General features: G+C 41.4%; 1 protein-coding gene and 1 pseudogene across 2 annotated transcripts in view; one reads left to right on the plus strand and one right to left on the minus strand.

Moving 5' to 3' along the window:
- The window catches only part of MCMBP (minichromosome maintenance complex binding protein), a 48,599-nt gene extending 29,553 nt beyond the window's left edge, over positions 1-19,046 (minus strand). For both annotated transcript variants that reach the window (XM_047703563.1, XM_047703562.1), the window contains exon 1: positions 18,917-19,046. In XM_047703563.1, the coding sequence (XP_047559519.1) occupies positions 18,917-18,974 (58 nt within the window). In that variant the 5' untranslated portion in view covers positions 18,975-19,046. The remainder of the gene's footprint in view (positions 1-18,916) is intronic.
- On the plus strand, positions 576-1,243 carry LOC125085252 (60S ribosomal protein L13-like; annotated as a pseudogene).
- Positions 19,047-21,283: the final 2,237 nt, after the last annotated feature.

Here is a 21,283-nt window from a genome sequence, read left to right on the forward strand (position 1 = left end):
CCTCTCTCTCTGCCTGCCTCTCTGCCTGCTTGTGATCTCTGTCAAATAAATAAATAAAATCTTTAAAAAAAAAAAAAAAGGTAAGAAAACCAAGGCTTTGGGGAAAAAATTATGGGAACTGGTCAAGACCAAAGAAAACCACTGCCAGAATCAGGAACACCTATTTTGAGAGAGCGAGCAAACCACGCAGCTAGCCAATACTTCCGCCATTTATATTCATCCCTAGGTGCTCTGCAGATGTGAAGTAAAGGAACTGTCTCTATTTGTTACAGAGCTGATTGTTAGAAATACTCATAAAATCCCACTAACACTATGTGTAGCAGGGCTTCCAAACACTTTTACAAAACTGAGCAAAATCTAGTTCTGGAAAAGGGGCGGGGGATAAACTCCTCAAGTGATTCTGATGTGGAATGAGGTTTCAATTCACTAGTAAACTGGTCCTCGACCACCAGCATTAGAATCATCTGAATAGGTGTTATAAATGCAAAGTTTTCAGCCCATCACAGACACACCGAATCAGAAATTCTGGAGGTGAGGCCTAGCAGTTGATGTTCTAAAGTGCCTGCTCAGTGGTTCTGCAGTGCCGGTCCTTTTCTGCTGGCCATGCCCCCTCCGTGGGGCAGCCTGGCACCTAGCCAGAATGGCATGACCCTGAAGTCCCACTTTCACAAGGACTGGCAAAGGTGCATGGCCACATGGTTCAACCAGCCAGCACGGAAAATCCACAGACAAAAGGCCTGACGCATCACCCAGGCCCTGTGTCTGGACCCCTCCAGCCCAAGGTGAGGTGCCCTACTGTGAAGCATTACACCAAAATGAGAGCTGGCAGGGGCTTCAGCTCGGAAGAGTTACGAGTGGCTGGCATCTACTAGAAGGTGGCATGGATCCCCACTGGGATCTCAGTGGATGCAAGAAGGCAAAACAAGTCCACAGAGTCCTTGAAGGCTAGCACACAGCAGCTGTGGGGTACTACTCGAAGCCCACCCCTTCCCAGGAAGTCGTTGGTCCCCAAGCAGGGAGAGAGGTCTGCTGAAGACCTCAAACTGGCTACCCAGCTGACAAGACCAGTCATGCCGACATGCAATGTCTATGAGAAGGAGAAAGCCAGAGGCACAATGGAGGAGGAGAACTGCAAGGCATTGGCCAGCGTTCACATGGCCCGTGTCCATGCCCGGCTCTGGCACCCAGTCAAGCAAAAAGGGCCAAGGAAGCTGCAGAACAGGATGTTGAGAAGAAAAAATAAGTGCCATTGGCAAATTGTGACAAAAAATAGTACAAATATATAAATAAAATGCCCTCTGATTCTGATGCACACTAAAGTCTGAGAACCACTATTACTAATGCCAATAAAGGACTACTGAATTAGAAAAAAAAAAGAATGTGTGTTTTTGCTTCCACTGAAAATGGGTATTAAAGAAAAGGCCGATACACAGTCATGACAGCACACCAACACTGCTGTTCTGACTGCACTTGTGTAAGATACATGAACATGCTTGGGGAGGCTGGTGGGCTGGCTGGCTGGTTCAACTGGTGGAGCATGTGACTCTTGATCTCAGGGTGGTGAGTTCAAACCCCACACTGGGTACAGATAAAATAAAGGAAATAAAAGGGAAAAAAAAAGAAAGAAAGAAAATGAACAAACAAACATGACCATGCCACCTAACAGATGCTGAAGCCTCATCAGAGACCGGCCAGGAGGCAGGAAGGTGTGTGTATACAGACCAGATTTTCCCCAAGGCCACCTTACAAATATCTGGTACTGCTAGACAATTAAAGGACTGCAACAGGTAATTAAAAAAAAATCAAGCGTGCAATAACTGTCCATTATTTATTAAGCCTATGATGTGTCTGGCACTCCACTAGGTTCAATAAGGACATTGAGAGCTGACAAACTTAAAGTGGTGAACAGAGAATAACAGCCAAAAGCAAGAAGGTCAAATAATCTCAGAGAGGGCTTCTTGATGGAGGGGGTACTTGAGCTGGGCCTTGAAAGAGGGGTAGACCTGAAACATGCTGAGGTCTAAGAAATTGGTGTATTCCAGACATAAAGCCAGGACAAGGATGGCCCTACCAGATATTCAAGTACACAGAGCACTCAAGGTCCGAAGCTGCACGTCGCACCTAGGACTAAGTTCTGTCTCAAAATTAAGCCATTTCAGAGAAAAACAGCAGACACGGCTTAATTATTTGGCTTAACTGACAGCCCGACCTAACCCACTCATGAATTTGATTACCCAAGACAATGTATGCATCATTTTGAGTTTAAGTAGGACCAAGTTGGGTCACTTGCAACCAAGAATCCTGCTAATTAGCACACGCATATCACTTTATCATTATTTGCTATGAATTCTTGGCCATCTGAATTTGAGCATCATCACACTCAATCACTCAATCTTGATCTAGTTTAAGAGTCAAAGGAACTAGGAAAAAAAATATAGGCTCTCACCAACAGTGTATGAGCTTTAGTTGGTTCTACCTCGCCAATACTTGACCTTGTCAATCTTAATCCTAGTCATTCTGCCAGATACATACTGATATGTCACTGTGGTCTTAATATGCATTTTCCTAATGACATTGTACACTTATCATGTTTATTGACCATTTCAACGAATTCTTTTGTGAGATGCCTAGTCACAATTTTGCCCATTTTTTAAAAATGGTTTTGTTGTGGCATCACTGATTGTACTAATTCTTTGTGTATTCTAGACATGTCTTAAGTCAGATATATATGTAGAGCATATTTTTCTCCTAATCTGTACTTCATTTTTTAATATTCTTTTATGTCTTTTGATAAGAAGTTTTTCATTTTGATGAAGTCCAATTTGCCAAGTTTTTCTTTCATAGTTACAGACCCCAAGGTCATAAAGATATTCTCCTAGGTTTTTTGTTTTCCACATTTAGGTCTGTAACTGACACCAAATTAATCTTTTTGTTTATATTGTGACATAGGGGTCAAGGCTCATTTTTTGCCAAAAAAGATCCACTTGTTCCAGCATTAATTAAAAGGCTTTCTTTCTAGCACTGAACTGTTTTGGCATTTGTGTCAAAAATCAATTCACTGTACTTGTTGGCCTATTTCTACATTCTCTATAATGTTACACTGATCTATCTGTCTATCTTTATGCTGCCTTAATACTACAGTCATACTGTGTTAACCACTACGGCTTGACCTTGAGTCTTAAAATCAAGTACTTAAGTTCTTCAACTTTGTCTTGATTATTCCCATCCTCAACATGTCTAATTTTGAGGACCACTTTATTGACTTCTGTGTAGTCTGCTAAAATTTTGATAAGAGTTGTGTTGAATCTACAGATTAATTTGAGGAGAACAGACATCTTAACAAAACTGAGTCTTCCAATCTATGAATTCTCCATGGGAGAGATTCAAACACAGATTCCTCCAGACTCCACCTGTCTCTTTTTCCCTTATGATCCAGGTGTATATCTTCACTATTCTGCTGTAATAAATCTTAGCCTTGAATACAAATATATATGGAGTCACAGTAAGTCCTTTTAGTGAATCTCTGAAGAAAGAAGTGACCCTGGGAACCCCAACACATGAGTATATTAATGGTTCATTTCTTTTAATTGCTGAATAGTATTCCATGGTATAGCTGAATGACAATGTTTCTCCATTTAGTTGTTGAAGAACATTTGAATTGTCTCCAGATCTAATAGCTATGAACAAAAACAAATACAAACATTTGTCAACAAGTTTTGTGTGAACATAAGCTTTCATTTCTCTAGGTAAAAACCTAGGAATGGGACAGTTGGGTACATGGTAAATGTATGATTAATTTTTAAGATTTTGCCTGTGTTCCAGAATGGCTATACCATTTCGCATTCTCATCAGCAACGTATTAGAAATCCAGCTGTTTGTATCCTCACCAGAATTTGGTACTGTCACTGTGTTTTCCAATTTTAGCTGTTCTAATAGGTATGTAGTATCTCATCATGGTTCAAATTTGCATTTCCCTTGTGGCTAATGATGCTGAGTTAGTGAAGCATCTATTTAATAACCCTTTTTACAATTGGGTTAATTACCATCGTGCGTTTTTTTTTTTTTTTTTTTTTTTTAATATATTCTGGATACAAGTCTTCTCTGGGAATCTCAAACATGTTCTTCTAGTCAATAGCTTAACAGTATTTTTTGCAGAACAAAAGTTTTTAGTTTTGATGATTATCAAAGTTTTGTTTTATGCACATCTAAAAACTCATTGCCAAACCCTGAGATCTTCTATTTCTGAAAGTTTTTTATGTTTATAGTCTTAGGTTTTATACTTAGATCTGTGACCCATGTTGAGTTAATTATTGTATAAGGTATGAGATCTTTGGTTAAAATTCATATTTTTGCAAATAAATATCTAATTGTTCCACTATCTTTGTTGAAAGATCCTTTTCCATTGAATTACCTTTGTACTCTGTCAAACAATGAGGACAACAAGGATGAACCTTACAAACATTATGCTGAGTAAAATAATCTAGACACAAAAGGACAAATATTATAGGATTCCACTTACATGAAGTACCAAGAATCAGCAAATTCATCGAAATGAAAATTAGAACAATGACCCTTAGGAGGACACGGGAAAGAGGGGGAACTGGTGGGGAGGGGTATCTATTTCATCTTGGATGAGTGTGCATAACATGTGATTGTGGTGGGCAGAATAATGACTCCCCCCCCAAAGATGGCAACATCCTAATCCCCACAAACTGTGAATATGTTACCCAACAAAGGGGGAATTTAGGTAAAAGATAAAACAGGGAGATTTTCTGGGTAGGTCCAAGATTATCACAAGGGTACTTAATGTGGAAAAATGAGACAGAAGCAGCAGTCACTAGTAAGATGAGAAAAGAACCTGAAGGGGGCTGTAACCCAAGAAACACTGGCAGACTCTAGAAGCTGGAAAATGACAAGGAAACAGATTCTCCCTGAAAGCCTCCAGAAAGGAATGCAGTCCTGTTGACAAGTTGATTTAACCCAGTAAGACCCACATCATTCTGGCCTCCATAACTGTAAAATAATAACTTTATGTTGTTTTAAGCCACTAAGTTTGTGGTGATTTGCTACAGTAAAAATAGCAAAAAATAGTGTTTTTTGAGGAATTACTCCACTAACTTACTGAGTTAATGTCCATAGAGTTATCTTGTATCATCCTTTCCATGTCCATACAGTCTATAGCGTTATCTCCTCTTTCATTACTGGTACTGGTAATTTGTGTCTTCCCTCCCCGCCCCCCTTTGCTAGTCTGGCTATAAATTTATGAATTTTACTGAGCTTTTTGTTAAAAAAAAAAAAATACAGCTTTGGCTTTCATTGATTTTTTTTTTCTTCTGTTTTCAATTTCGTTCATTTCTGACCTATCTTCAGTAGTTCCTTCTATATGACTTGGGTTTACTTTGCTTTTCTAGTTCTAAGGTAGTAACTTAAATTATTGATTTGAGACCTTTTCTTCTAGTAAGTGTACTTAATGCTTCTTAACACATCTTTGGCTGTATCCCACAAATTTTGATATGCTGTGTTTTCATTTTCATTTAGTTCAAATATTTTAAAATTTCCTTTGAGACTTTTTGATCCATGGATTGTTTAGAAATATTATTTCCAGGGCGCCTGGGTGGCTCAGTTGGTTAGGCGACTGCCTTAGGCTCAGGTCATTATCCTGGAGTCCCGGGATCGAGTCCCGCATCAGGCTCCCAGCTCCATGGGGAGTCTGCTTCTCCCTCTGACCTTCTCCTCGCTCATGCTCTCTCTCACTGTCTCTCTCTCAAATAAATAAATAAAATGTTTAAAAAAATATATATTATTTCCACGAGTTTCAATTTCCTTGTCAACTGTTACTGATTTCTAATCTAACTTCGTTATGGTCACCTGATGATTTCAACTCTTTAAGATCTCTTAATGTTTGTTTTACAATCCAGGATGTGGATTATATTGGGGAATGTTCCACGTACACTTGAAAACAGTGTAATATCCTGCTGATGTTGGTGGAGCATTCTACAAATGGTAATTAGCTGTACTTGGTTGGTGGTGGTGTGCAGTTTTTTTATATCCTTGCTTATTTTCTGTTCACTAGTTCTGCAGACTACTAAAAGAGAAGTGGTAAAAATCTCCAAAACAGATTTCTCTTTTCAGTTCTGAGTTTTTACTTCATGCATTCTAAAGTTCTGCTGTTAGGTACATGTACACTTACATCTTCTTAGCAAACTGTTTTATCATTGTGTGATGTTATCTCTTGTTCTCTTCTCACACAACCTTTCTTAAAAAATATTTTTAAATTTAAGGGGCATCTGGGTAGCTCAGTCAGTTAAGCATCCATCCGACCCTTGGTTTCTGCTCTGGTTGTGATCTCCGGGTCCTGGGATTGAGCCCTGTATCAGGCTCCACACTCACTGTGGCATCTGCTTGAGATTCTCTCTCCCTCTGACCCTCCCGCTCATGCTCTCATGCTCTAAAATAGTCTTTAAAAATATATTTTTTAAATTTAAAATGAGGAGTCCACTAAAGAGGAAGACCTGAGGTCCTAGAAACAAAATTAACTCATGAACGCAATGGGGGAAAAATCCAAAATAGCAAACAACAAACCTAAAAAGCAACTGGCACAAATTAAGAGGAATAATCCAGAGGGCGAAGCTGAAAAACAACCACAAAGAAATTGTAGTTCTCAGTAAATAATACGAATGAAATGCTGGAAGAACTTGATAAAAATGTCAAATTTTTGCTCAATAAGAATGCAATAATACAAATATAAGTAAGTTAAATTTTAACAAACAGTCCTGCTCAAGAAAATACACATAAGCCTGAAAGCATGACCTCAAAATACACAAAGCAACAACTTCCAGAACTAAAGAGAAAAACTGAACAGAAACCACAATTAGAGACTTTTAACAGAGCCCTCTGAGAAACATATATCAAGCATAAAACACAGAAATAACTATACAGCAGGTATGAAGATAATAAGCTCTCCAATGAATACAAATATTCAGGGTACTGCTTTAGCACATGTGACATTCACAGAAAGTTCTATGTGCTAGTCATAGAGAAAACCTCAACAGATGACAGGTATATATTCTCTGTCCAAAATGTTGACAAGAACTCCTGACAAAAGGAAAGCTTAATATACAAGCACCCTTATATCTACAATGATTTGTTTTTATTTATTTGAGAGAGAGAGAGAGCATGCACGCACAGAGGACGAAGGAGCAGCAGACTCCCTACTGAGCAGGGAGCTCTCCACCGGGCTTGATTCCAAGACCCTGAGACCATGATCTGAGCCAAAGGCAGACACTTACCTAACTAAGCCACCCAGGTGCCCCTTTACAATGATTTTTTTAAAAAACAAAGAAGCCCATACTAATAAATAATCCGGAGAGAAGAATTTGTAGGGTAATTATGAAATTCTCCCAGATGGTTAACAAAGAGTTACAAGGGTTAATGTTTGTGGGTTACTAAGGTGGTGTTCAGAGAGAAAGTTATAGATTCAAATACATTTATCAAGTACCAAGAAAGAGTGGAAATGGATGAGCTTATCAGTATTCAACTTAAGCTGAGTTGAAAAAGGGGGCACCTGGGTGGCTCAGTCATTGAGTGGCTGCCTTCAGCTCAGGTCATGATCCCAGGGTTCTGGGATCAAGCCCCACACTGGGCTCCCTACTCTGTGGGAGGCCTGCTTCTCCCTCTCCTACTCCCCCGACCGTGTTCCCTCTCTCGCTGTGTCTCTGTCAAATAAATAAATAAAATCTTGGGGGGGGGGCAGGTAGAAGAAGCTAGAAAAAGAAAATAGAGCAAATTCAAAGAATAAGAAAAATAACAGAGTTAAGGACAAACATCAATGAAGTGGAGAACAAAAACACTAATAAAAATCATTAATATTAAGATGGACAAATTTTTTGGCAAGACTGTTCAGAAGAAAAACAAAGAAGATCCAAAAGAAAGAATTGTACAAATAAGTAAAAGCAGAAAAAACAGAATACAATACTAAAAGAAACAAATAACTATACAAGAACAAAATGAAAAAAGGGGAAATGTTATATAGATAACAGAAATATTAAAAACTGTGTGAAATATTATGAATTAAAAACATATTTGAAAATTCAGGTGAAATGGATAAATTTTTTAGAAGATTTTTATTTATTTATTTGGTTTTGTAAGAGAGAGCAGGCCCATGGGGTCGGGGGGTGGGGAGCAGACTCCCTGCTGAGCAGGGAGCCCGATATGGGGATGTAGGACCCGATCCCAGGACTTTGGGATCATGACCCAAGCTGAACGCAGATGCTTAACCAACTAAGCCACCCAGGCACCCAGAAATGGATAAATTTTGAAAGAATATAAACTGCCAAAATGGCCACAAGACTGACAGAGTTCATATTGTTACCACAACTTGGTCAAAGAACATCGTATGTTTAATATCGATATCAGAGGGAAAAAAAACTGCTGATTCTTCCTCTCAATTCCATGAAGTCCCAAGTCCAGATAATTTTGCATTTTGAAACAAAGTTCACAAAAGATAAAGATGCAAAAATCCTACATAAACTGTTAACTGAATCCAATGGAGTATTCAAAAAAAAGAAAAATTAGACCAAGCGGTACTTATCCCAATAATACAAAAACAGTCTATTATCTTTGAGTGTAACCTAGGACATTGAAAGATTAAAGAAAAGGGGCACCTGGGTGCCTCAGTGGGTTAAATGTCTACTTTTAGCTTGGGTCATGATTCCAGGGTTCTGAGATCAAGCCAGGCATTGGGCTCCCTTCTCAGCGGGGAGCCTGCTCCTCCCTCTCCCTCCACCTGCTGCTCCCCAGTGCGCGCACACTCTTCCCATCAAAAAAAAAGAAAAAAAAGAAAAAAAAGAAAAATCTTAAAAAAAAAAAGAAAAAGAAAAAAATATAACCCTCTCGGGGACAGGAAAATAGGTATTTAATAAAGTATAAAACCTATTTTATGATGAAAAATTATAAATTATGGCTTGATAGTAAACTCTGGAGTGTAAGAGAAACCATTCGACCTTGATTCTTGAAACACTGTCCTTAAAGCAAAGTAATTTAATGACAGGATTGTACTTCCTTCCCTGCTGGTCCAAACACACTAGCAGGTCCTGCAGGGAAAGCAATTACACAATCATAATAACGTAAATGCTATTCACTGGTTTTTGACCTTTATGATAAGATAAAGCACTAAAGTATTGTAAACTGGTAATGCACAATGACTGACACGAATTAGACAGAAGAATAGAAGGCTGTAGAGATACTAATTTTCTCAACTTATGAAACAGAAACCCTGAAATAGTATCTAAAGTTGCTGGATAGAAAAAGTAATTTTAGAATATGCCTTTACATTCAAAAGGAAAGCAATCGAAGAATTAAAAATAAGTGAAAAACCAACAGCTTCCCAGTAAGATAGGAAAAAGGCAAGGATGTCCCTCTCACCACTCCTTTTCGACACTACTAGAAGTCAAATTAATGCAGTAAGACAAAAAAAGGAAATAAAAGGTATACTGACAAAGAAGAAAAAAATAAAAGTGTTCGCAGATGAAATATTTCTACATAGAAAACCCAAAGGGAATCCACAAAAAAACCTCCTGGAGCTAATAAGCAATTATAGCAAGATTGCAAAATGCAAGGTTAATATACACGAGTCAATCATATTCCTACATGCTATCAGTGAACACGTAGAGTTTGAAATTAAAAACACATACCATTCACATTAGCATCCCCCAAAATGAAATTCTTGTGTATAAATCTAACAAAATATGTACTAGATCTGTATAAGGAAAACTATAAAACTCTGATGAAAGAAATTAAGGAACCACATAAATGGGGAAATATTCCACATTCATGGATAGAAAGATTCAATATTTTCAAGATGTCAGTTCTTCCCAACAAAAACTCAGCTAAGTACCTTTGCTTGGACGGTAAATCTTAAATGGTCCAGAACAGTCCAAAGTTGCTTAGGGGCAATAAGCATCCCCCAACTCCTGCGTGGCAATCTAGAGTCCCACGTGCATTAAGACAGATTTTAAATAAACAACACAGTGATTACAAAGATGAAGGAACAAAACTTGAATCATTCAATTCTATCTTCTATGAGGTAACTTGGGAGTGTTCAGTAGTGTTTAATATATAAAACAGTGTGAGGGCACCTGGGTGGCTCAGTGGGTTAAAGCCTCTGCCTTCAGCTCAGATCATGATCCCAGCGTCCTGGGATCAAGCCCCACATCAGGCTCTCTGCTTGGTAGGGAGCCTGCTTTCTCCTTTCCCTCCCTCTCTCCCTGCCTCTCTGCCTACTTGGGATCTCTGCCTGTCAAATCAATAAATAAATCTTAAAAAAAAAAAAAAGTGTGAAATAAGAGGTATAATAAGTGCAAATTTTAGCTCATACAAGAACTATTTCACTAAATCTGAATAATAGATTTAATACTGAAATGTATTCTTCTCAGTTATTTGCTTTGTAACTAAAGAATGAATCAAGAAAATACACAAACATCAGAGGCATGATTTGGTAACTGCCTCACTTATGTCTTTTGCAGTTGTCTGTTCTGTTAGAATTCACTTACTAATTATCCATTATTTCCTTTTTGTACTGCAAGAACTTGGGAAGTTATTTTTATTCAAAGAATTCATTATACAATTAAAACAAAAATTTTCTAATCTCCTGTGTGGTACCCACCAACATGAAACAACATCCACAGTGATACCAAACAAAAAAATACTCAAAAATGGGGGAGCAGGGGACAGAGGAAGGTGATAGAAGCAATGCCAGAACCATTTTGAAATGTGGAATACCTTAAGCATTGTATATGGCTTCATTTACTGATTATTACTGAAAATAATTCTGTAGTAAAAAGGGAAGTATCCTTAAAAAATGATCCAGGGAGGGGCACCTGGGTGGCTCAGTGGGTTAAGCCTCTGTCTTCGGCTCAGATCATGATCTCAGGGTCCTGGGATCGAGCCCCGCATCGGGCTCTCTGCTCAGCAGGGAGCCTGCTTCCTCCTCTCTCTCTCTCTCTCTCTCTCTCTGCCTGCCTCTCTGCCTACTTGTGATCTCTGTCTGTCAAATAAATAATTAATTAAAATTAAAAAAAAAAATGATCCAGGGAGCCAAATATGGTCTTGATTAAACAGTCTAGTTCTAGAGTCTGTAATCTTAATTATCTCTATTATCAAAAGAACTAAAAGCACTACAGATTCAATGCAATCTCTACCAAAATGCTGTCACTTTTTGCAGAAATGGGCGATTTGATTCTAAATTTATATGGAAATGGAAGGGACTCTGAAGAACTAAAACTGTATCAAAAAGGAACAAAGTTGAAGGGCTCACATTTCTTGATTTTAAAACTTACTGCAAAGCTACAGTAATTAAGACAACATGGTACTGGCATAAGGATAAACATATAGACCAATAGATGGAATTGAAAGTTCAGTAAAGCTATATATCTATGATCCAGTGGTTTTGACAAACGTGGCAAAACCATTCACTGGGGAGAGAGAAGTCTTTTTGACAAATAGTGCAAGAGCTTCCAGGTTGGTGAATGCATCCCCTGCTGGGAGGTAGCTAACATACCCCAGTTCCCTGGAGACAGAAGCGTGAGGTACCATCCAGACCTCACCTTATGTCCCATCCAGACCTCACCCTATGTCCCTCTTCATCTGGCTGCTCATCTGTATAGTTCATCATATCCTGTATAATAAACTGGTAAATGTAAAAATAAACCAAAACCAAATGATACTGGGACAACTAACTATCCACATGCAAAAGAATGAATCTGGATCCCTACCTCATACCTTATATAAAAACTATTTCAAAATGAATCAAAGATCTAAATCTAAGAGCTCAAGCCACAAAACTCTTAGAACACAAGTATAAATTTTTTTTTTAAAGATTTTATTTATTTATTTGACAGAGAGAGATCACAAGTAGATGGAGAGGCAGGCAGAGAGAGAGAGAGGGAAGCAGGATCTCTGCCGAGCAGAGAACCCGATGCGGGACTCGATCCCAGGACCCTGAGATCATGACCTGAGCCAAAGGCAGCGGCTTAACCCACTGAGCCACCCAGGAGCCCACAAGTATAAATTTTTATGACCTGGCATTAGACAATGGGTTCTTAGATTTGGCCATCAAAGGGAAAAGAGAGAAACTGGATATGACTTTGTCAAAATTAAAAACTTATACAAGTAAAATGTTATGAAAGCTTTTCTGTTGCTTTCTGTCCTTTACATAAATTATAGTATATTATGTACAAAATAATTAAAACTTACATCAAAAGACACTACCAAGTGAAGACAATCCAAAAAATGGTAACAAACATTTGCAAATAATATATATCTGACAAGTCTAGTATGCAGAATCTTAAAAAAAGTCTTATCTCAACAATAAAGACAAAAACCTAATTAAAGGATTTAAATACACATTTCTCAAAAGAAGATATACAAATGGCCAACATGCATATTAAAAGAGGCTATTATCATTAGTCAGTAGGGAAATGTAGATCAAGGAGTTACCACTTCACACCCACTAGGATGCCTATAACAAAACAACAGAAAATACCAAGTGTTAGATGTGAGAAAGTGGAAACCTCACAAATTACTGATGAGAATTTAAAATGCTGCAGCCACTTGGGACAACAGTTTGGCAGGTCCTCAAAGAATTAAACATAAAATTACCTTATGACCCAGCAAGCCCATTCCTAGGTATGTTACCAAGAGGACTTAAAACATACATTCACAAAAAAATTTGCACACGGATGTTTACAGCAGCACTATTCACAATAACCAAGAAGTGGAAACAACTAAGGGCAATCCATCAATGAGCGGATAAACAAAATGTGGTACATCCACTCAATGGAATATTATTTTCTTTTTTTTTTTTAAAGATTTTATTTATTCATTTGACAGAGATCACAAGTAGGCAGAGAAGCAGGTACAGAGAGGAGGAAGGAGGCAGCGAGAGAGGAGGAAGCAGGCTCCCCGCCGAGCAGAGAGCCCCATGTGGGGCTCAATCCCAGGACCCTGAGATCACGACCCGCGCCGAAGACAGAGGCTTAACCCACTGAGCCACCCAGGCGCCCCGGAATATTATTTTCAATCATAAAAAGGAATGAAGTGCTGATATATGCCACTGCATGGTTCAACTTTGAAAATCTTACGCTAAGTGAAAAGCCAGACACAGAAGTCCACAGTATTATTCCATTTACATAAATGTCCAGACTAGGTAAATATTAAACAGAAGTAGATGGATTACCAGAGACTGGAAGAAGGAGCAATTGGGAGTGATTGGCTCACTAGCATAGGATTTCTTTTTGGGGTGATGGAAATGATAGTGAATTGTACATTTCTAAATGGTTAATTTCACATTATGGGAGTTATAGCTCAACAAAAAAATTTTTATTTTTTATTTATTTTTATTTTTTATTTTACTTTACACAAAGGGGGTGCCTAGGTGGCCCAGGTGGTTAAGTATCCAACTCTTGGTTTTGGCTCCAGTCATGATCATCAGGGCCTTGAGATGGAGCCCTACACAGGGCTCTGCACTCAGCTCTGAGTCTGCTTAAGATTCTCTCCCTCTGTCCTTCCCATTCATGCTCATGCTGTTTAAAATAAATAAAATCTTTTTTTTTTAAAGATTTTATTTATTTATTTGAGAGAGAGACAGTGAGAGAGAGCATGAGTGAGGAGAAGGTCAGAGGGAGAAGCAGACTCCCCATGGAGCTGGGAGCCCGATGTGGGACTCGATCCTGGAACCCCAGGATCATGACCTGAGCCGAAGACAGTCGTCCAACCAACTGAGCCACCCAGGCGTCCCTAAAATAAATAAAATCTTAAAAATAAATAAATACAGGCACTAAAAGCAGAAACAAAAGTGGTTACCTCTGTGGGGAAAGAGCATCCTTTTACTGATCATTTAATACCACTGTGATTTTTTTATAACCATGTGCAAGGTATTATTTAATAACCTCAAAATGCATATATACATATTTGTACTTTTTGCCCCAGGTACTTCTCAGAGAACTTGCCCCACTGTTGAAGTGTGGGCCTCAATAGTCAGCACTGTCCTACAAAACTCTGTGCCCTGGCCATAGCTGTTGGTGCGTGAGTGGACTCCTGACTCCATGCTGGGCCAATCAGATTCTCTAGCCCTAATATCTGGGATTAAGATAAAGATGCTAGTGTGGAACTGAGAACAAGTGAATTTGGGAGTTGTGGAGTTGAGGTAATTAAATCCATGTACAGAGATGAATGTGGCCTAAGGAAGAAAAACTGATAAGAGTTGCTTAGATTCCTGCTATCTTTCCAGTTCCTGATTCTGCTCTTGGGATGCCAAGATGCCCTCCCTATCTCTGGGTTCTACAGCCTTATAACAAATGCCTTTTTTCAGTGGCCTACCAAGGTCAGGATGATAGGAGAGATCTAAGGTGGGTACAAACAAAAGGTGATGAATGATCTAGACTCATGGTGACAATAAAAAAGCAGACTGACTTTTAGTCGATTTTATTATTGCTTTAAATTCTCTAAAATGATAGTGATCAAGGGGCACCTGGGTGCCGCAGTCAGTTGAGCATCTGACTCATTGTTACAGCTCAGGTTGTGATTTCCCGTCCTGGAATCAAGCCCCTGCGCCAGGCTTTGTGCTCGGTGATGAGTCTGCTTGGGGACTCTCTCTCTCTCTGCCCCTCTCCCCCAGCTTATACTCTCTGTTTCTCTACCTCTCTCTCTCTCTCAAATAAATCTTTAAAAAATAAAATAAATAAATAAAATACTAGTGATCAAATACTTCTCCCTACCCTCCTCCACAAACCACTGCTTTTTGCATGAGCTAGTCTGTTAGATACAAAGTACCTTGAATGTAACCAGTAATAATGATCTTGACCGAACCAACAATCTAAAGAGAAAATAGTGAAAGAAATCAGAGTCGATATGCATTCCTGCTTTGTCCAAAATTAACAGAAGTCATTAATTCAAGTAAAGAAAATTTATTTTAAATATTAAAAGAGAAAAAAGTAAATAGAACTTTCTTAAAAAATTATGATTCCTGCCTTTGTTTAAAGGAAGTGATGTGATATGGATCACTAAATGAACAGTCACCATAGGGACTAAGCCATTAGCACTACGCACATAACAGAGACCAACAAAGATAGGCTGAACCCAAGTATTTCTAAATCATAATTTAAACCTTTGGATCTCAATGTCCTGTACATAAGATCTTGTAGAAACTCTGAGGGAAACATTAAAGATATTTTATGAAAGCTTAAAGGAAAAAAATGTACATTACGAACAACTGTAATATAGCACATACAAAATCAAGATACAGATTGCATCACAAAAATGAATTATGACCCCTGTAGTTACGACTGGCCACTCACTGAATTTCCAAGTTTCCGATCTGAATGAAGAAGAATTAGGACTTGCATGGGAAGGTAACTCAAACCTGGTAGGATCTTGAATCCTCTGAGAATAGGAGGTCCAACAGGACTGTCCTAAATCTGAGACTTGTGGTCACAGTACCATCCCAGTTCACAACATTTCTGATGGATTCATCAGTCTTCTCACTGCCTCTATTCAGCACATATTCACTGAGCATTTTTTTTTAAAGATTTTATTTATTCGACAGAGATTACAAGTAGGCAGAGAAGCAGGCAGAGAGAGAGAGGAGGAAGCAGGCTCCCCGCTGAGCAGAGAGCCCGATGCGGGGCTCGATCCCAGGACCCTGAGATCATGATCTGAGCCGAAGACAGAGGCTTTAACCCACTGAGCCACCCAGGCGCCCCTCATTGAGCATTTTTAACGTACAAGGTGTATTCCAGGCAATGAGGATATACTGGGTGAATAAGTCAGATACAGGCCCTCAACTCCCTGAGTAAAAAACGTAGCAAAGGAACCCAGGAAACAAGTTCTTCAACAACTTACTTTACATATGTGAAAATTAATAAAAGGAAACCTCACTAAAGTGGACCTGGGGGGCGCTTGGGTGGCTCAGGTGGTTAAGCATCTGCTTTTGGCTCAGGTCATAATCTTGGGGTCCTGGGATGGAATCCGTGGTTGGGTTCCCTGCTGAGCAGGGAGTCTGCTTCTCCCTCCTCCCCTCCCACTGCTCATAAGAGCGCTCTCTCTCTCTCGGTCTCTCTCTCTCTCAAATAAGTAAGTAAAGTCTTCAAAAAAAAAAAAAAATTAAGAAGGGACACCTGAGTGGCTCAGTCATTAAGCATCTGCCTTCGGCTCAGATCATGATCCCAGGGTCCTGGGATTGAGTCCCACCCACATCAGGCTCCTTCCTAAATGGGGAGTCTGCCTCTCCCCGTTTGTGCTCACACACACCCCCCCCTCTGGAAAATAAATCTTTTTAAAAAATTAAGAAAAATAAGTAAAGGAGCTAGAAGAGGCTGAAAAGGGGAGCTGTACCACCCAATGTCAATTATAAGAACTGTCATTTACAGACCCCTAACAAGAAGACTCAGCAACAGGAAAGAATCAATTACAGGCACCAACAGGGAGAGTTGTACATAGCGTCTCCTACAGGAAGTCTACTATCCTTACAACTCAACCACTGAGAAACCAGCATCACCCTCAACTCCTGCTTTTCTCCAATGGGCTTTCCTTCAAAATAATCCATCCCAATGTCCTCCTCTGTAAAATAAAGTTCCTCTCCTTTGTTTGTGGGACTTGTCTACGGTTTGCACAGCCTGCATGTCCCGAACTGCAGTTTCTCTGTATTTTCTAATAAACCAATTTTTACTGTTAAAGTAACTGGCAGTTTTATTTTTTAGATTAACACATGTTACTTTCCAGGAGACATAGGATCCTGTAGTAATCGAAGCAGGGAGTACCTAACTTATGTTCCCAAAAGAAAAGAGTTAGCCAGGAATGTACAAGTGGAACGAGGTGGGGATGAGGCAAAGGAAACAGCTGATGCAGAGGACCTAGAGGAAAGATTCAAAACAAAGAAATGAAAGAAGGTTCAATAGGAGAGGGAATGCCGTGATGAGGTCTGAAAGCTGAGTAGGGGAGGAGCCAAGAAAGGTCTCATAAACCACTAAAGACATTTCTCTATCTGGATGAAAATCAATTTAAAACAATTTACTACAAAACAGAAGTGAGTCTACAAGTTTAACACCATGTGACTTACTTTTCACAGAAACATACCTGTAATGCTGTTATCATAAAGGTTTTCAATATATTCACGGCGATTAAAAAAAAATACAGTGAAGATATATACTTCAGAAGAGCTTCTCCCAAAAAATTATGACTATAAAGTGTATTATTTTCTTCTCTATAACACACAATCTATATGGGAAAAGAAGGCATCCTGTGGGGAAACATATCAACAAGGTCCAGGTGCCCTTGACAATTTACAAAATTTACAAAATACCGTAAAGCCAGTATTTCATACCCAAACATACCCTTTCTGCACTATAATGAAACGTGCCCCTTAGGATCACACACTTAGTATGCAAAATCTGACAAACACTTTCAAAACTACATCAAATATAAAATTATCCCATGTATCCGTCAAGACTAAAGTATGGGCTATTTCTCATAAACGTTCTAAATATCTGTAACTGGAACTTTGCCCTTAAGCACCGAAACTTTATACTTTTGATGGAATTTCCCTAAAAATTACCAATGCATCTACACCCACCAACTGTGCAGTTTAATCTTCACTCCACATTTTGGGGCCATTGTTTTGGACATTAATTATGGGCTCCAGTATTCACTGTGAACGAGAATTTAGTGGAGGTATAGGTGCCCCTTCCTCAAAGCACCCTATGGTTATAGTGATTTTTTTTTTACCTTTTTAAAAATTTATATACACATAATTGTAGATTTCGTCTTTACCACTTGTCAGTGTTCACGGGCTACAATCCGGACGCCTATCCAGGCCTCCTCCGAATTTGCTGCTTGTAAGTTTCGGCCTAGGAAACCAGAAAACTAAACTAGCTCAAATTTTATGGAAAATGAATAAAGAGTTGCTGAGTCCCTCCTACCAGAAATACATGGATTTTACGCCACTGATTTGGCTGCTGGAGACTATCTAGCGTCTCACTAGCCCTTCTCACCAATACCCCACGGTGTTTCCCAGGAGCGGAGGCCACTCCTACAACGCCAAGTTATCTCCAGGTGCTACAACCTAAGGGATTCCTGGTTTGCCTCCACCACTCCTAAGTGCAAAATAAGGAGGGAGGGGGCCAAAATGACCAGTTCACCGCACGCAAACCTAAAATTCCCCCCGTGGACGCTTCACGGAAAAGTAGCATTTACAAATAAACTGCAACTAAAATATACTAATCTTGTCTGCAGCATTCTCGGCTCTTTCTGCGCAGGAGCTCGTCTGAGCAGTCCCACGTTTCTCGCTAGCTCTGGCACGAGAGCAGACGTCTACCTGGCAGGTGGAAAAGTCATCCCAAGAGCAAAATTAAGCCCTTACACCCAATCTCATCTCGGAAAAGGAGGATGTGTGCAATACAGTAGTTAGAGCCAACTTCTGCGGCGAGCGAGCACTCCCCCCAACACCGGAAGTTTTGAAATATCCTGCAGGCTCCCCGTAGGCAAACTGCTTTTCCTCGCCCGGTCTCAGCGGGTCCCCAAGGTTCAAGGACCCCTCCGCGAACTGCCGCACGCGGGGCGCGGGTTCCCGGTGCGCCACGGAGAGGAGCGAGGCCGGCAATCACGGCCGACCGCCGGCTCCTCGCCGCGTAACCTTGGCCGCTCGCGAATCGCGAATCGGGCAGGTGGGAGGCACCTGCGGCCGAGCCGGGAAGCCGCGGCCCGGGCCCCCGCACCGGCATCGGGGTGCCTCAGCGTCGCCCGCGCAGGCCCGGCCGGCCGAGAGCCTTCGGGGGAGCCCCGCGTGGGGCCGCGCGGCGGGGCCGGGCCCCGAGCTCGGGAAACTCGGCGGCCCGCCCGGCCCGCCCCCGGCGCCGCCACTCACCGAAGAAGCCTTGCACGATCCCGAGCGGGTGGCTGAGCCAATCCTCCCCACAGGGCATCTCGCCGACGGGCCGGGGCCGCCGCGGCCCGGCGTCCCGCGCCGCGGCTCCTCCTCGGGGGCTTGGTCGCTCGTAGCCCGCGCCCTCCCACGCACGGCGAGCTTCGGGGCGCGGGCCGCCCGGCCTCCCGGCGCCTCAGGGAACCGCGGCTGTGGCGGCGACAGCCGAGAAGCTGCTGGCCACGGGCAGGCGGCGCGTGCGGGCCCCCAGCCTCCACTTCGCACAATGGCGGGAAATAGGCGCCGCCGACCGCGCTGCCTGCGACCTGGGTGGAGCTCGCGCGGGGAGGGGCGGCGGGAATGCGCGGCGCGGCCCCGCAGGCGGGAGGAGGGGCGGGTCGGCATGCGCGGGGGCGGGGCGGGATGGGACGGGGCGGGGCGGGGCCGCGACGCGGCGGCATGGCCGCCGCCATCTTGGAGATGGGCAAAAGGAAGGGAACGCGGCGCTTTGGGGAGACTGGCGTCGTGGCCTAAGTTGACGTGTTGCGGTTTATCACGCTGCGCAAGTGTGAAGGGGGAAACTGCCGATGTCCAGTTTATTAATTCATGATAGGAGGCCTTGCCCAGGTAGGAGGCCGCAGCAACCTGAAAGTACAAACCCAAGGAGAACCCGGGTTCCTCTCTGGGCAGAATTAGGGGGTGAAACAGCCCTTGGGGTGCACCCACCTCCTCTTGGTGCTGATGTGATTTTGGTTTTGGTTTTGCTCCTTTCTCTGTAGCCCTGCCTGAAACCCATGCAGTGATTTTCCTTCAGCTACCTAACGTCCTATCCCACTGAGGGAGGTATGCATTTCGGTAAGGGGCACTTTGAAAAACCCCAAACGCCCTTTGCTTGTCATCTCCAGCGCTATGTTAGAGGGACCAGTTCCTAAATGAGAGGCAAGCTCATAACTGAAAACCTACCTGGTCTGCCTCTGCCTAGAAGCTGGAAACAGCCAGGGAGCTTTGACAGGTTCATGAAGAAGGTGTACAGGCACACCGCTGCAATAAAGCGAAAATCGGAGTAAGGCGAATCAAACGAATTTTTTGGTGTTCCAGTACACACAAAGATTATGTGTATGCTATAGTATAGTCTATTAAGTGTGCAATAGCATTATGTCTAAAAGAAGGTGCATAATTTAAAATATTGCCTAAGGGGCGCCCGGGTGGCTCAGTCCTTTAGCGGCTGCCTTCAGCTCCAGTCATGATCCCGGGGTCCTGGGATCGAGCCCCACATTGGGCTCCCTGCGTGGCGGGAAGCTTGCTTCTCCCTCTCCCACTTACCCTGCTTGTGTTTCCTCTCTCGCCGTGTCTGTGTCAAATAAATTTAAAAATCTTTTTTAAAAAAATATATTGCTTTAAAGATACTGTCCTCAGGGGGCTTCAGGGTGGCTCAATCGGTAAACCAGCCCAGGTCCTGATCTCAGGGTCACTAGATGGAGTCCCACATCCAGCGCTCAGTGGGGAGTCTGCTTGAGATTCCCTCTCCCTCTGTTCCTCCCTTTCCCAAATAAATAAATAAATCTTCAAAAAAAAAAAAAAAGTGCTGTCATCTGAACTTTCAGCAAGTCACAATAACCCATCAGTGATCATCATAACAAACACATTAATAAGGAAAATGTTTGAAATGCCATGAGAATTACGAAACCTGCCACAGAGATACACAGTGAGCAAATGCTTTTGGAAAAATAACATCAATGGACTTGCTCAGAATAGTGTTGCCACAAACTTGTAATTTGTAAAAAGAAACCACACAAACAAAAAAACCCACAGTATCTGTGAAGTGCAATAAAGCATAATAAAACAATGCGTGCCTGTATGGAGATATCCTCAGAATGGAGATGGAGGCATCAGTACACACAAAAGATCAAATTTAGAGGTAACCTTTTAGAGAGGAAATTTGGAAAATATCCAAGTTTGGTGATGAAATAGCATGTTTCTCCTAGGCCTGGAATGTACCTGAGAAAACTGCAGTATCAACAGCCGAAAATAGAGCTTGTTAACAGAAGAATGATCTGAATAGAGTCGGCAAAGTGGAGAGCCCACGAACAAGAACTGAATTCAAATCTCAAGTCCCACTTGGGGCAAAGAGGGGGGTCATTTGTACATCTCATTATGAACTAATTAGTCGGCATACTGGATTATACATCTGGCTCTTGTGAGTCTGCGTGAGTTGAGAACACTGACGTGAACATCCAAAGGCGCTACCACCACTTGGTTCATTTATTCATTTGTTTCGCCGAGAGGGTTGCCAAGTCCCTTGTAGCAAATGGAGAAATCCCATATTTTAGCTTTGTGACCAGTAACATGCAAATTAAATGTATACAGCCA

Source organism: Lutra lutra, chromosome 14 (genome assembly GCF_902655055.1).
Source record: "Lutra lutra chromosome 14, mLutLut1.2, whole genome shotgun sequence".
NCBI lineage: Eukaryota > Metazoa > Chordata > Mammalia > Carnivora > Mustelidae > Lutra > Lutra lutra.